General features: G+C 39.8%; 1 protein-coding gene across 3 annotated transcripts in view; it reads right to left on the bottom strand.

The window, feature by feature from the left end:
• LOC134008499 (CSC1-like protein 2) overlaps positions 1-16,039 on the bottom strand; it is a 94,705-nt gene that overhangs the window by 21,436 nt on the left and 57,230 nt on the right. For all 3 annotated transcript variants that reach the window (XM_062447907.1, XM_062447906.1, XM_062447905.1), the window contains one exon: positions 3,944-4,097. In XM_062447907.1, coding sequence (XP_062303891.1) covers positions 3,944-4,097 — 154 coding nt within the window. The remainder of the gene's footprint in view (positions 1-3,943; positions 4,098-16,039) is intronic.

The following is a 16,039-nucleotide window of genomic DNA, read 5'->3' on the forward strand; positions in this document are numbered from 1 at the left end:
CTAGACATGACAACCTCTCTCATGCAGTTTGTTGTTACACAAGACTCAGCGAGCCTGTCTGAACTCAATTGGTAACTTTGAGAGAAGTAAAGGTACGTGTCGATATTAAAAGGTATCACAGTCAATCCATCACAAAAAAGACAAAACAAAATGGTAGTTTATTTGGTTTATGATGAGATGCTGATACTGTTCTAAGCATCACTCGAGTAAGTCTCCAAATTGAGTTTCTTGCAGCATCCACATTGTTAACACCAATGTGGATGCTAGTCCTAGCAACAGGAATTACTATACTATTCTCCAATTGCAAAAGTCATCAAGTCAACAGCCCCTGCAGCAGTAGCATCAGGATCAGAAAGAGGAAGAAGATTCATTCTGGGAGACCAATACTGACCCAGCATTGTGGAGAAATAAAGAGGGATCCTTGAAAAGCAATCTTGTTAAAAGAGGATCCAGTTTCCATAATACAAGAGCAAAGTATCCCGCATCCATCATGGATAGTGGTCTAGGTGGTAAAACTTGCTCCCTAACCAATGCACTACAGAACAGTCTTATGTATTTATGGTTGCTTCCCTGGTCTGGTCTGTCTTATCCTTGTTGTCGTTTGGTTGTTCCCTGTGTGTGAGTAGCCTGCCCTTCATGTTCCTATTTAGTTAACATACTTTAGTTCTTGATACTGTCTGTCTGCACCGTTCCACTACCTCACCATGACACAAACGGCATTGTGAGAGTGGCAGATGTACTACCCATCAACACTTGTTCTATTTTTCATGCAAACCTTTCTCATCCAAAATACACTTCTTTACAGATGGATTTAGTGACCTGAAACACCCAAAACGCATATCTGAATATGAGTGTTGGGCCCTAGTCAACTACCTTGGAATTTTAAAAATCAGTATATCAATTTGATCCATTTCTATCAAAGCAATAACCTGCAAGGAAATAAAGGCAACTGCACTGGATCTTATTTCTCCTCCACTATGTGTGTATACGTACAAGCAAAAAAATATAACAAGTAATAACATTTAAGGATGCCAAATATTTGTCAGTTGTAGTAGATTTGATTAATTCTAGGCTTTGAGGCCATTCAAAGTCACACAGGTTAAAACTTGGCTGATTTAGGTATTGCATTGATAATTACCTCGCCTTAAACATGTCAAACCATAGAGGCCATCTTATGACCCTTATTACCCTACAGCACCTGGACTCCCCAGCATCCTACGCCAGGATCCTGTTTGTGGACTTCAGCTCTGCCTTCAACACCATAATCCCCGCCCTGCTTCAGGACAAGCTCTCCAAGGTGAACGTACCGGACTACACCTGCAGGTTAGGTTGGCTGCAATCTGCCTACCTTCGAGGACCTGCACACCTCGAGGACCCTGAGGCGAGCGAGGAAGATTGTGGCCGACTGCTCTCACCCTGGACACTCTGTTCCAGCTACTCCCCTCCGGCAGAAGGCTGCGGTCCATCAGGACCAAAACATCACGCCACAAGAACAGTTTCTTTCCATCTGCTACTTGCCTCTTCAACAAGGCCAAGGATTCCCACTGACATTTATCTATTATTAGTCCATCTGACACCTGTTGCACTACGCACAAGCCACCTTACTTGCACTATTGCCCATTCATATTCTTATTTTTATATATATTTTATTTTATATTTTACATTTTAAATTGTTTTATTTTTTAGATTGTTAGTTCTTAGGATTAGTTACACTACTGTACTTTTCTACTTTTGATTGTATATTTGAACCGTATATGTTTATTGTTTGCACCTTCTGGCCACAGTAAATTCCGTGTTTGTGTAAACCTACATGGCGAATAAAACCAAATTCTGATTCTGATTTCATTGAAGACCATGGCATAAACAGCAATAGCCCATAAGGTGGACAATATTCTAAGTTGTTATAGTTCTTGACAGTGTTTTTCTCTGCGTCTACTCATTCATGGGGAATAGTATTTGACCAGCTTAGCTTAACCCTGAAGTCTTTGGTTGAGCCCCACTTTGTACTAAACAATGCTCTTTGTCAAAACGGCGGTAAAATAAGAGAGGAGATCATTTACTGATGAGAACGAGAAACTGAACACTTAACCCTTGTGCTGCCTTCGGTTCACATGACCCAAAGGTTCATAACGAACCATCGTTGTGTTTACCCGATTTTACCCAATACAAAAACAAATAAAAATTATTTTCTTTTAACCTTTGCAATGTGGGGGGGTCTGAGACAGCCCAACGGTTAAAAGAAAATGCTTCACTTTGTTTTTGTATGCAGTAAATTCGTCGCAATACGACGGTGGGTCACAATGACTGATGGGTCAGAATGACCCGAAGATAACACAAGGGTTAACAAAGCGTCTGCTTTTATGGCTCACTTCTGGAATATTATAATGTCTAGGTTCCACTCAACCAACTTGATGGCCAAGGTGCCCCTTCTCAGGGTAGTCGACCCCAGTGAATGACTCAAAGTCCTTGATGGGAGTTGTGGCCATCAGTGGTGAGTTCCAATACCCCTCTAAGAGAACTAGGGAGGCTATAGGATCAGCTGCAGGCTGAGGCTGAGCATGAGGTCCTCCCACCTAGAAACTCTTTTCTACCAGAGAAGATGGGCTCGTGGACTTGGCCCCTTTTCAACTAAGTCAACAAAGTCAACCTTGTCAGGCTGGGTCATCCTGATGGCTCTCACACCCCATTCAACATTTGGTCTGATTGGTTGTTATTGTGTATAAAAGGAACTGCGAAACATTGTTCTGTGGATTCTTGATCTCCTGAGACCTTCTCCTCAGCTCTAACTTGTCTTTGTACCCATTCTCTTTGCTCACCTCTTGCTGTCTCTCTGATTACAATAATCATTGTAGCGTAGGTAAGAGTGAACCTTCATTGTATAACATGTTTGAATTTGCAATGTTATAAAATGTATATTTAATTTAACCTTACTTTGACCATTCTTGCTCTGATTTAACCCATAGAGTCAAGTAACTGTAATTAATATGTATTGGCATAATTTGCTTCATGTTAATACACTGTTCAGTTTCCCACCTTCCTTTAAACCATAGGGGACTTAGTTTTAGTTGTTTGGCCAATATTTAACCCCCTACAACCTTGACAGAAGGGTGGCAGAAATTGAAGCAGTGCCAGCAGACCCTTGTTGTGGCTGATGCCCGACTGAAACACAGGCCAAGACATCTCCAAAAGTCACCAGCCTCTCCACTGGCAGTCACAGGGCCATCGCTGCCTCCAAACCAGCCCCTATTCCCTGAATCATCACACCTCCAAGATCAAGGATGAGAAAACCTCCAGAAGCAATCTTTCAGAAAACAACTCAGCTAGAACACGCTGATATGCATTTGGCAGCTGAGATTACTTGGAGACATCAACATGCTAGTCTGCACGTGCTCAGAGCCCAGACATCCTCCGTAGCCACGGACAGACCCTGGAGAGGGAACGAACGCTCCAGGTGCACATGCTGAATGACACTGCAGACTGGAAAACAGCAGTGGGTTAATTTGTCTTCAACTGCACTCTTTAGATCTTGCCAGTCTTGGAAGACCTACTATTGGGGAATTCCCTAATCCTATTGGACGACGCAACTGTACTCCTGATTGGACGAGTGTATACATTTGTTTATGTCAGAATGCACTGCCATTGATAGCATGGATATACCACTAGCATGGACGTAACTTGAAAATAGCAAAGCCTTTATTCAAGTAAACAGCAGCCAATTAATCAGTTATCGTCTTTCATCCTCTCCTATCTATAGGATTTGGTTTTAAAAATCCACCAATTTGGTCAAGCTACAGTCCAAACACAAATACTAGCTTGCTATAAGTGAATGTTTTAGAGCAACTACTGTTAATATACTAGCTTTAAAACTTAAGACTGATCATAACCTCTTGGTAAAATGTAAAACAGTAAAAAATATTTTGACAAGTGGAGAGATGACACTTACATTAAGATACTCAACAGGTTTGGTAACATTAAACTTGTCCATGGTGGAGATGATGATGGCTGGAGTGGTAAGGAAGAAGAGCAGGAGGAAAAGGATGCAGTTGATAATGAAACAACGAATCCACCAGGAGATGCCCCCTAACGATAAGTGCTCCCTGTAAAAGGAAATAAAAAGTCATATGTAGATTTATCTTCCACAACTACACACACTTAATGCTTTGAAGTGAAGATCAACACAAACAGTCTAAGTGTGTTAAATTATTGGTACTCGTTCAGTTCCTTCAAGTCTTGCAACTCCCTATAGAGTGCAATTATTCAACAGTCATTTCAACACATCTAAAGTCTCTCTGATGCAGCTCTATGCTGCCACACCATGTGTTGATACAGGGTTGTACAATACCTTCTCAATAACTACAGGTGCCCTGAGATGAATGCTCTAACAAATGCTCTGTAGTGTTGATCTAATTTTGGTAAGTTTACATTAGTGTCGTTGTTACTGTGTAATTACATAAGCACTATGCAATAATATTTAGTCATTTAGCAGACGCTCTTATCCAGAGCAATAAGTAGTGCATTGAACAGCCTGTAGTTAATTAATAATGCAATTATGTGTATTCCACCAAGCTCCACTCTGAGCACAATTCTGCTCTTTCACACAGTAGCTGAAATGCTATCTCCTATTAAAAGTGATGTAAATAGTATATATTATATATATATAATATCATATACATAGATATTGCATGACAGAGTGTAATTATAAACTGCTCCACAACATTTACATACTTAGTAGTTACTCCATTATTACATTGCCTCATACAAGTTAAGCAAGTACACAGAAACAAGAACACTAATGTAAATTGTTATTTTAGTGGGTTAGAGTTCCCTGACAGCAATAACAATGTACATTAGCAAGAAACTACTCCCTACACTTATGATGGAGCACCAGACACTGTAAGTTGACTTTGGATGACTGCATTGTAGCCTCTGTTCTAAACTGGAACAGGTTTTGGCGCTGTCCTCTTTGATAAAGTTCCTTTGGGGAACCTTCCAATAGTTTGTCTGGGACATTTTAGGATTGAGGATCGAGTTTGAACCCCTTTCAGAAGCGTAGTGGCAACATGCAACCTTTGTTGTCCGTTTTTCTTTTTTTTGGCATAAAAACACAGTCTAAAAGGCTCCCCTGTCTAAATAAAGGATTAATAAAAGTAACTGATTAAAGGAGTCATAGAATGCAAAACCGAGTTTACCTTGTCATAATTGAATAACGACAGTTCGAGCATGATTTTGTCGCTAACAGTTATTAGCAAAGCTAACGTATCCTGTATCTAGCATAGGTAGAATGTGTGATGATTTAGTTTATTGGCAATGGGGCTAACATTATTTCATTTCCCTGATCGTGTTTCATTCTAATAAATAACCTGTGTTGTCATGTAAATCTACATTTCGAGATGCATGTTTGGCTATGTTGCCTCTTTGCTCCGCAACTTCACTCGTTGTCAACCAACCAATCACATCCAGCTCATCTAAATATTAAAGTAAATTCCATGTTTTGCTTCTAAGTACATTATATATGTGTGAAATGAGTTCCTGAAAGCATGTGCAAAGCGCTAAAACTTTGTCGCACTGAAATGTGGAGTTAGACCGAAGAACAGTTTCTCTTCCGTTTTCAGATCAGGTTTTAATGGGCGGAGCCAAAAAATGCCCTATCCAAGTCATTTCGCCCCATCTACGTCAGATCACTGAATGGCTCCTCCTGCTGTACTGTTATTGGGTGTGTTCAAGCCTTCGGCGAGAGCACAACCTTTGTTCTCTCACATATATATTTATTATTATTATTTATTTTTGCCCCCCTAAATCTTTGTCAATATTTGGCCTACATAGACAACCTAGGTGTCAAAAGTTTAGTCTTGGTAGCGATTGAGTTGCTTGTATTTTTATTTACGTTCCGTTGCATGGTTTAAGTGGAAATTAAGTTTTTGTGGCGAAAAGTGAAGCTAACTGTGGCTAATTTGCTAGCCACAGTCACTGACGTTACTAACGTCACTAACGTCACGAAAACACGCGTGACTACCTGTAGCAGAACATTCGTTTCGCATCTGTTAACTTGGGGGATAGCTAGGCTAACTATAGCTTTACTGCAAGGCAGCTGCAGAAACGCCACAAGCAAAGAGGCCAGGGTGATAACTATTTACTTATTTTACTTTGTGATGTGAAACCCAATTGTAAAATGTAATGTACAATATTAGCTGATATTATTAAGGAAGTAGGCCCACATCTACTTTCGGAAACGGTAGTCTACTATTTTTCTGAGGCATTAGCATGACATTAGCCTCTGTTACCCGGGCAACACATACTACAGTGGTCTATGATGCATCTGTTTTCAATCATTAAAATAAACATTCCTCACAAATACATTTTCGTTGTAGGATTTATTATGACATTACATTACAAGTAAATGATTTGTGGGTGAAATTATCATTACCTGTGGTTTCAAACCAGTGTTGCTCACTGCAACGCTGTAGCCTACGCGAGACACTACAAAAACATCGACACAGCTGTAGGAAGTCAAACGGCGACAGAACATGTTCGGCACTCCCCTTACTTAAACCAAAAGTCTTTCAATAGGTGAAACTATCTGACTACTAACCTGAACTTCATTGCCACAGCCTAAACTTTGTCAATCTGTTCATGAAAATAATTCATTTCAGCCTAAACCGTACAACGGAACGTTAAATCGAATTCAACCAACGCAATCGCTACCAAGACGAACACAGCAGTAGTCTAGTACTGTACTGTAGTAGAATTTACAGGGGCAGCTTCTCCACACAGGGCTATATCGCATTTTGCGTTGTTACTGACAATGATCGCTACCAGTGAGATTTTTATGAAGGAGCGATTTTCCACTTAATAAATGTCAAGCTTATTTACGTTTTTGGGGGCATATTTTCAGTTAGCAGATGGTACTGTTTGAATCGCGAGTCTATCTTCTGCCGGTAACGTCGTAGAATAATCTTCAAAGGGGGTTATTTATTAATGAATGAATGCAATATGAGTAGGCTAAATGCCTGAAAATATCACGAGAAGGGAAAACTTAAAAGGACGTTTAAGTCATAGAGATTAGGTCCATTTTTACACCGGTCTGCCAAATGTATTCGTTTTGATTCAGCTATGAGGCTGCCTCTTGCAGGGGAAATGAGAAGACATCATATTTCATTCTACACTTCACTCGTATTTTGAGTTGTAAATAAGCAGCAAAAAAAGATGCTTTTAAATCTATGTAATCTTTATAAATAATAAGTAGGCCCTATGCATTTTTATATAAAATATACAGACCCCTGTGCAACCGACGCAAGCAAGCACACCCTACAATTTCCCCAGAAATTGTACCCTCTCTAGTTGGGTGTGCTCAAGCCTTCGGCGAGAGCACAACCTTTGTTCTCTCACATATATATTATTATTATTATTTTTATTTCTTTTTGCCCCCCTAAAACTCAGTCAATATTTGGCCTACATAGACAACGTAGGTGTCAAAAGTTTCGTCTTGGTAGCGATTGAGTTGCTTCTATTGGAATTTACGTTCCGTTGCATGGTTTAGGCTGAAGTTAAGTTTTTGTGGCAAAAAGTGAAGCTAACGGTGGCTAATTTGCTAGCCACAGTCACTGACGTTACTAACGTCACTACGTCACTAACGTCACGAAAACACGCGTGACTACCTTTGGCAGAACATTCGTTTCGCATCTGTTAACTTGGGGGATAGCTAGGCTAACTATAGCTTTACTGCAAGGCAGCTGCAGAAACGCCACAAGCAAAGAGGCCAGGGTGATAACTATTTACTCATTTTACTTTGTGATATGACACACAATTGTGATGTGTAATGTACAGTATAAGCTGATATTATTAAGGAAGTACATCTACTTTCGGAAACAGTAGTCTACTATTTCACTGAAGTATTAGCATCATGACATTAGCCTGTGTTGCCCGGGCAACACATACTACAGTGGTCTATGATGTAGCGTTATCTGTTTTCAATCGTTAAAATAAACATTCCTCACATATACATTTTCGTTGTAGGATTTATTCTGACATTAGTAAACGATTTGTTGGTGAAATTACCATTACCTGTGGTTTCAAACCAGTGTAGCTCACTGCAACGCTGTAGCTTACGCGAGACACACGACAAAAACATCTAACTTACACAGCTGTTTAGGAAGTCAAACGGCGACAGAACATGTTCGGCACTCCCCTTACTTAAATCAAAAGTCTATCTAACTACTAACCTGAACTTCATTGCCACAGCCTAAACGTTGTCAATCTGTTCATGAAAATAATTAATTTCAGCTTAAACCGTACAACGGAACGTTAAATCCAATTCAACCAACGCAATCGCTACAGTACCAAGACGAACACAGCAGTAGTCTAGTACTGTACCGTAGTAGTACAATTTACCGGGGCAGCTTCTCCACACAGGGCTATATCGCATTTTGCGTTGTTACTGACAATGATCGCTACCAGTGAGCTTTTTATAAATGAGCGATTTTCCACTAAATAAATGTCAAGCTTATTTACGTTTTGGGGGCATATTTTCAGTTAGCAGATGGTACTGTTTGAATCGCGAGTCCATCTTCTACTGCCGGGTAACGTCGTAGAATAATCTTCAAAGGGGGTTCTTTATTAATGAATGAATGCAATGAGTAGGCTAAATGCCTGAAAATATCATGAGAAGGGAAACACTTAAAATGACGTTTAAATCATAGAGATTAGGTCAATTTTTACACCGGTCTGCCAAATTTATTAGTTTTGATTCAACGATGAGGCTGCCTCTTGCAGGGGAAATGAGAAGACATCTATTTCATTCTACACTTCACTCGTATTTTCAGTTGTAAATGAGCAGCACAAAAAAAATGCTTTTAAATCTATGTAATGTTTATAAATAATAAGTATGCATTTTAATATAAAATATACAGATATATCAGTTGTAAAAATGTCATTCAAAAACGGACCCCTGTGCAACCGACGCAAGCAAGCACACCCTACAATTTCCCCAGAAATTGTACCCTCTCTAGTTGTGAGAATGCTGTTCAGCATTCTCACTATTGTTTTTCAACTTCTTAGTTCTTCCGCCGTTTTTTGGCCTTTAACTCGTTCTGCATACTTTAACCGATTCCTACAACTTTTGTATCAAAACGTTCAGCTCCTTCAGGAGATGATGGCTATGACTTTTGGTATTTCTCACTTTTATACTTTTTAAGACATTAAGGTTTTTGTGCAAATTATTCTCCCATTAAAAGTAATGGTAAATCCTTTCAAATCATTAAAAAGCTTCCTCCTCTTTCAAACGTAACTACTTCAGCTTACTTTCAGCTAGAGACACCATTCAACCTTTAAAATGTTCACAAGACATTCAGCTATTCCCAAATGATTCAGCTTTTTAAAATATTCAGCCAATTTTGAATTATGACAGTTTGAAATACATTAAAATGTTTGCTCCTTCTTGATTTTTATGAATGAGCAGCAAGCAGAGTGGCACACTCTGCTGGCTGCTCTTTTTCTGATATTCAACTAATTTGTCAAACAAATTCCTCTAACGTTCATATAGTTTAACTTACAGAAACAAGTTATACCTTAAAATGTAGGAAAAATTGTCCTCTTTCAGCCAATGTAACTACTAAAGAGCTCACATTTACAGATTTTCAGCTATGAGCCTTGAAGCGAGAGCAGCCTTTCAAATTCTCTCACTAACTTCAATGGAGAGGTGAGTAAAATCAGTCAGAGAAAGCAAGAAGGAACAAGATTTTGAAACTGCCGATAGAGTCGTATTTCTGACCGCACAGACATATAAAGGACATCTCTGGTTTCGGCAGAGTCTTGGGTCTCGGAAAATATCCTTATATTTTGGATTGGACGTATAGTTTTGCGTCTAGGTCAACTTGTTTGAGGTGTGGATGCTAGGTAAATGTTCGTTTTTCTCTCTGCCTAGCTCGTTAGCTATCACAGCTGCGCCATCACCGTGGCAACCAAACAAACAAGCACCAGGAAAGCAAAAGGAACACGTTTTTGAAACTGCAGGTAGAGTCGTATTTCTGACTGCACAGACATATAAAGAATATCTCTGGTTTCGGCAGAGTCTTGGGTCTCGGAAAATATCCTTATATTTTGGATTGGACGTACAGTTTTGCGTCTAGGTTATCTTGTTTGAGGTGTGGATTCTAGCTACATTTCTCTTATTCTCTGCCCTCAGCGCGTTAGCAATCATAGCTGCACCATCACCGTAACGACAGACACGCACCACTCAGTCTCTCACACAGGTGATTGGTACGTTTACTTGACCATGAGAAACACGATTACTAGCAATTGTCGGTTTATGCCAATAATACGATTACTCCGTTTACATGTGTAATTAGTTATGCGATTACTCAATAAACGTGTCTACATGATTCTTTTTTATTAATCGTTGTATGCTCCACGGACAAAACTTGCACCATCATCCTTCTGCAACAAAGTGTCGCCGTGTCTTCCTGTATCGGCTCTACTGCTGTATGTTTCATTCCATCAACACATTGAATCCTACTAAGAAAGCCGAGTAAACGCACTCAATGGTAGGCTACATCTGCTACTGCTATTACTATCCCAACTATAATTTCAGCTGTTAAAACGATAATATTCTTGTTCCGACTAGCTAGCCTACTTCTTCTGTTTAACAGTTCAGCTTTCAGCTTCTCCCGCATTGTAGGCTATTTTAGCTCTTAGCTTTGTTAAGATGATGCAGATGATGCAGTTCAGCTTCCACACTGCCTCTTTTGTGTCACTCACACATTTTTGAAATTCATTTCAGCTTGCGGGTATTTTCTCATTTCTCACTTTTATACTTTTTAAAATATAAAGGTTTTAGTGCAAATTATTCTCCCTTTAAAAGTAATGGTAAATCCTTTCAAATCATTGTTGGAATGCTGCTCCAGCCCCTTTCAAAAATACCTTTCGGTTGCTTTGAAGCTTCAGCTTATAACTTTCTACTAAATGTTCACTATTTTCAGCTTTTTTAGCATGGTCAGCTATCCCCATTCAGGTTTTCAGCATTCTCACTGCTGTTTCGCAGGAACAGCCTTTTCTAGTTATTATTATTGTGAGAATGCTGTTCAGCATTCTCACTATTGTTTTTCAACTTCTTAGTTCTTCCGCCGTTTTTTGGCCTTTAACTCGTTCTGCATACTTTAACCGATTCCTACAACTTTTGTATCAAAACGTTCAGCTCCTTCAGGAGATGATGGCTATGACTTTTGGTATTTCTCACTTTTATACTTTTTAAGACATTAAGGTTTTTGTGCAAATTATTCTCCCATTAAAAGTAATGGTAAATCCTTTCAAATCATTAAAAAGCTTCCTCCTCTTTCAAACGTAACTACTTCAGCTTACTTTCAGCTAGAGACACCATTCAACCTTTAAAATGTTCACAAGACATTCAGCTATTCCCAAATGATTCAGCTTTTTCAAATGTTCAGCCAATTTTGAATTATGACAGTTTGAAATACATTAGAATGTTTGCTCCTTCTTGATTTTTATGAATGAGCAGCAAGCAGAGTGGCACACTCTGCTTGCTGCTCTTTTTCTGATATTCAACTAATTTGTCAAACAAATTCCTCTAACGTTCATATAGTTTAACTTACAGAAACAAGTTATACCTTAAAATGTAGGAAAAGTTGTCCTCTTTCAGCCAATGTAACTACTAAAGAGCTCACATTTACAGATTTTCAGCTATGAGCCTTGAAGCGAGAGCAGCCTTTCAAATTCTCTCACTAACTTCAATGGAGAGGTGAGTAAAATCAGTCAGAGAAAGCAAGAAGGAACAAGATTTTGCACTGTTTCGCAGGAACAGCCTTTTCTAGTTATTTTTATTTCTTTTTGCCCCCCTAAAACTCAGTCAATATTTGGGCTACATAGACAACGTAGGTGTCAAAAGTTTCGTCTTGGTAGCGATTGAGTTGCTTCTATTGGAATTTACGTTCCGTTGCATGGTTTAGGCTGAAGTTAAGTTTTTGCGGCGAAAAGTGAAGCTAACGGTGGCTAATTTGCTAGCCACAGTCACTGACCTTACTAACGTCACTACGTCACTAACGTCACGAAAACACGCGTGACTACCTTTGGCAGAACATTTGTTTCGCATCTGTTAACTTGGGGGATAGCTAGGCTAACTATAGCTTTACTGCAAGGCAGCTGCAGAAACGCCACAAGCAAAGAGGCCAGGGTGATAACTATTTACTCATTTTACTTTGTGATATGACACACAATTGTCATGTGTAATGTACAGTATAAGCTGATATTATTAAGGAAGTACATCTACTTCGGAAACAGTAGTCTACTATTTCACTGAAGTATTAGCATCATGACATTAGCCTGTGTTGCCCGGGCAACACATACTACAGTGGTCTATGATGTAGCGTTATCTGTTTTCAATCGTTAAAATAAACATTCCTCACATACATTTTCGTTGTAGGGTTTATTCTGACATTAGTAAACGATTTGTTGGTGAAATTACCATTACCTGTGGTTTCAAACCAGTGTAGCTCACTTCAACGCTGTAGCTTACGTGAGACGCACTACAAAAACATCTACACTACTGTACACAGCTGTTTAGGAAATCAAACGGCGACAGAACATGTTCGGCACTCCCCTTACTTAAATCAAAAGTCTATCTAACTACTAACCTGAACTTCATTACCACAGCCTAAACGTTGTCAATCTGTTCATGAAAATAATTAATTTCAGCTTAAACCGTACAACGGAACGTTAAATCCAATTCAACCAACGCAATCGCTACCAAGACGAACATAGCAGTAGTCTACTGTACCGTAGTAGTACAATTTACCGGGGCAGCTTCTCCACACAGGGCTATATCGCATTTTGCGTTGTTACTGACAATGATCGCTACCAGTGAGCTTTTTATGAATGAGCGATTTTCCACTAAATAAATGTCAATCTTATTTACGTTTTGGGGGGCATATTTTCAGTTAGCAGATGGTACTGTTTGAATCGCGATTCCATCTTCCACTGCCGGGTAACGTCGTAGAATAATCTTCAAAGGGGGTTCTTTATTAATGAATGAATGCAACGAGTAGGCTAAATGCCTGAAAATATCATGAGAAGGGAAAAACTTAAAATGACGTTTAAATCATAGAGATTAGGTCAATTTTTACACCGGTCTGCCCAATTTATTCGTTTTGTTTCAACGATGAGGCTGCCTCTTGCAGGGGAAATGAGAAGACATCTATTTCATTCTACACTTCACTCGTATTTTCAGTTGTAAATGAGCAGCAAAAAAAAAATGCTTTTAAATCTATGTCATCTTTATAAATAATAAGTATGCATTTTTATATAAAATATACAGAAATATCAGTTGTAAAAATGTCATTCAAAAACGGACCCCTGTGCAACCGACGCAAGCAAGCACACCCTACAATTTCCCCAGAAATTGTACCCTCTCTAGTTATAGCTTACATCAGCTAGCTAGCTAGCTTCAGGATGTCTCCCACCACCCGCAACTGCATCTTCCCTGGATGCAAGAACTCCAGCTGCGCTGCAACGCCATTTAAGTTCCCTGTTGATAATGAAAGGATAAATAGGTGGATAGATTTTGTGAAGAGCCACGCTCATGGAAAGCTTCGGATAAACTCCAACAGCCGCCTCTGCGCCACTGACCATTTCATGGCGGACAGTTTTAACATGGACCAGAGACAGACGGGGTTCACCAACACACGGCTTCTCTTGCAGCGCGGAGCCGTACCGAGCATCGCCCCCTCGGCCGTTCATCCTCCGGTCGCACCTGGACCATCCACCGCCGCCAGCAGTTCATCACTCAGTTCTGTGTGCTTGTTATAATTATACTAGATAACTTTTCCAGAGGTCTGCTATAATTAGGGCAAAACGCTAACTTGATATTAGGCTACTCGGTGTAGAATGATGGTATTTTGGTGAAATGGTAGCTAATGTGCTAGAAGTAGTTGGAGAGCTCACTGTCTGCTGTCTCTGCTGTAAATGTTTACTCCTGTGTTACAGCTCAGGGGAATATTTCATTTAGGCTATATGCCTCTGTATGTTTCACTCATTGAACAAATACATTCTAATTCTATACTGTTTTGTTCGGCTTGACGTAGCGTCGATCAGACCTGCAAACTCCTCAGAGTAAAAAAGGTGACAGTGTCGCGGGGGGTGGGGGGCGTGCCCCAGGCTCGATTTTTTTGCGATTTTAATATGCAAATGAAACATTTCTGAGCGTGACAAAGGCCATATTGCAGGTTAAACATCACTGATGATAAATGGGTACATGAAGCACTCAAGATATGTATATCATTTAAAAAATCTCCAAATGGTGTCTCTAAATGGTGTTAAAGACCAGTTTTTGTCGTTTTTGGTGTTAGCATTAGCATAATAGCGCAATTTGGTGATGATGTCACGTTGGGGAGACGTGGAGGAGACAAGGCATAGATATCTATAGACATAATATAGATATCTATGGAGACTAGCCTCAGATTAGCACTAGAACTATGGCGAATGACTGCAACTCACTAGGGCGCTTCACCAACTCCACTCATTCTCCTCGGACCATCTAACTACATAAAACATTTACACAATTTTTTCTGAATGAAAAACTTTCTGTTATGTACGCTATTGCAGCTTCGTCCCAAGATCTCTACAGACCATGCAGCTAATTTAATTCTCAACACTTGAACACATGGGCTTATTACTTGAAAGAGGAACTAGAGATGGTACCATTTCTGGGGGAAATTGTAGGGCGTGCGTCGGTTGCAGATGGGTCCGTTTGTTATGAAACAAGCCGAACCCCCTTTGAAACTAGCTATTCTAACAACTTTGTCACCAGCAGTATTTTTCAGATGGAATCGCGATTCAAACAGTACCATCTGCTCACTGAAAATATGCCCCCAAACACGTAAATAAGCTTGATATTTATTTAGGGGGAAATGGCTAATTCAAAAGAAGTTTGCTGGAAGCGATCATTGTCAGTAAAAAAAAGCCGACCATATGGTCTCAGTCTAGAGCCCTGCATGGAGAAGATGCATGAAGAAGCTACGAGCCAGCTAGCCTAGCTTATGTTGCCAGCCAAACTTCACCGAATGTGCCGGAAATGAAAAACGTTTCTTTTGACATAACCTAGTTTAGCCTGTGGCATTGAAGACGGCAACGCACCACACAAGCTTGAGTTTAAATAGCTACATTATTTAATGTGACATTACTTACTGCACATGCAAGTCTTGAATTGCTTAAATGTATGATGCTGCCAGTACACCACGGCACGATAGATAGTACTTAAGCTACTAGTAGTACTAGTAGCTTAAGTACTATCTACTAGTACTAGTAGTACTGTGCAACAGTCTATCCTATATAGTGCTAGTTCAATCCAGCCTAGCACATATATGCACGTCGTATCTACTGCGTCATCTCAGTTAAACTATCAGGGCTTGGAAATACTTGCATACGACTTGCTAAACACACAGCTGCCTGCAAGACCCAGTGAAATGTTATATACAGCTAGCAAACTAACGTTAGCTAGCATCGCTAACGACATTTGCTAACTCAACTTCGGTAGGCAAGCTGGCCAGTGCAAGTAACAGTTGACGCTGTGTGCTTAAAGATTCTGACGCAAGTGCTAAGATTCCGATTGGCCAAGAGAAAAAGTGCTAAGATTCCGATTGGCCCAGAGAAATGTCAATTATAAGAATTATCCAATAGTGTTTCGCAATTCTAAGACTGCATGGCATGCAGCCATGCAGTCTTACAAAAAAAACTCTGGTTCTACACGATTCACGTAAATGTTCTAATTGACCAAGAAAACAGCGATTGTCGCTGAAAAGTGACAAGTTTGCAGGTCTGGTCCATTATCTGGGTCGTAGGTAGCTTACTTGAGAGAGGCGGCGCCTTCCAGCGAGGGGGCCGAGCTTCAGCTCCTTCAGGCGACACGCCCCCCCAGTCTTAAACAGAGAAGACTGCTGATTTTCTTACGATTTCAAAGTCTAATTTAACATACTTGTCAGTGTTTTTTTTAATTCAAATTTGGATGGGTAGTTAATAAAATATTATTCTGTGGTGT

The sequence above is a fragment of the Osmerus eperlanus genome, chromosome 22 (assembly GCF_963692335.1).
Source record: "Osmerus eperlanus chromosome 22, fOsmEpe2.1, whole genome shotgun sequence".
NCBI lineage: Eukaryota > Metazoa > Chordata > Actinopteri > Osmeriformes > Osmeridae > Osmerus > Osmerus eperlanus.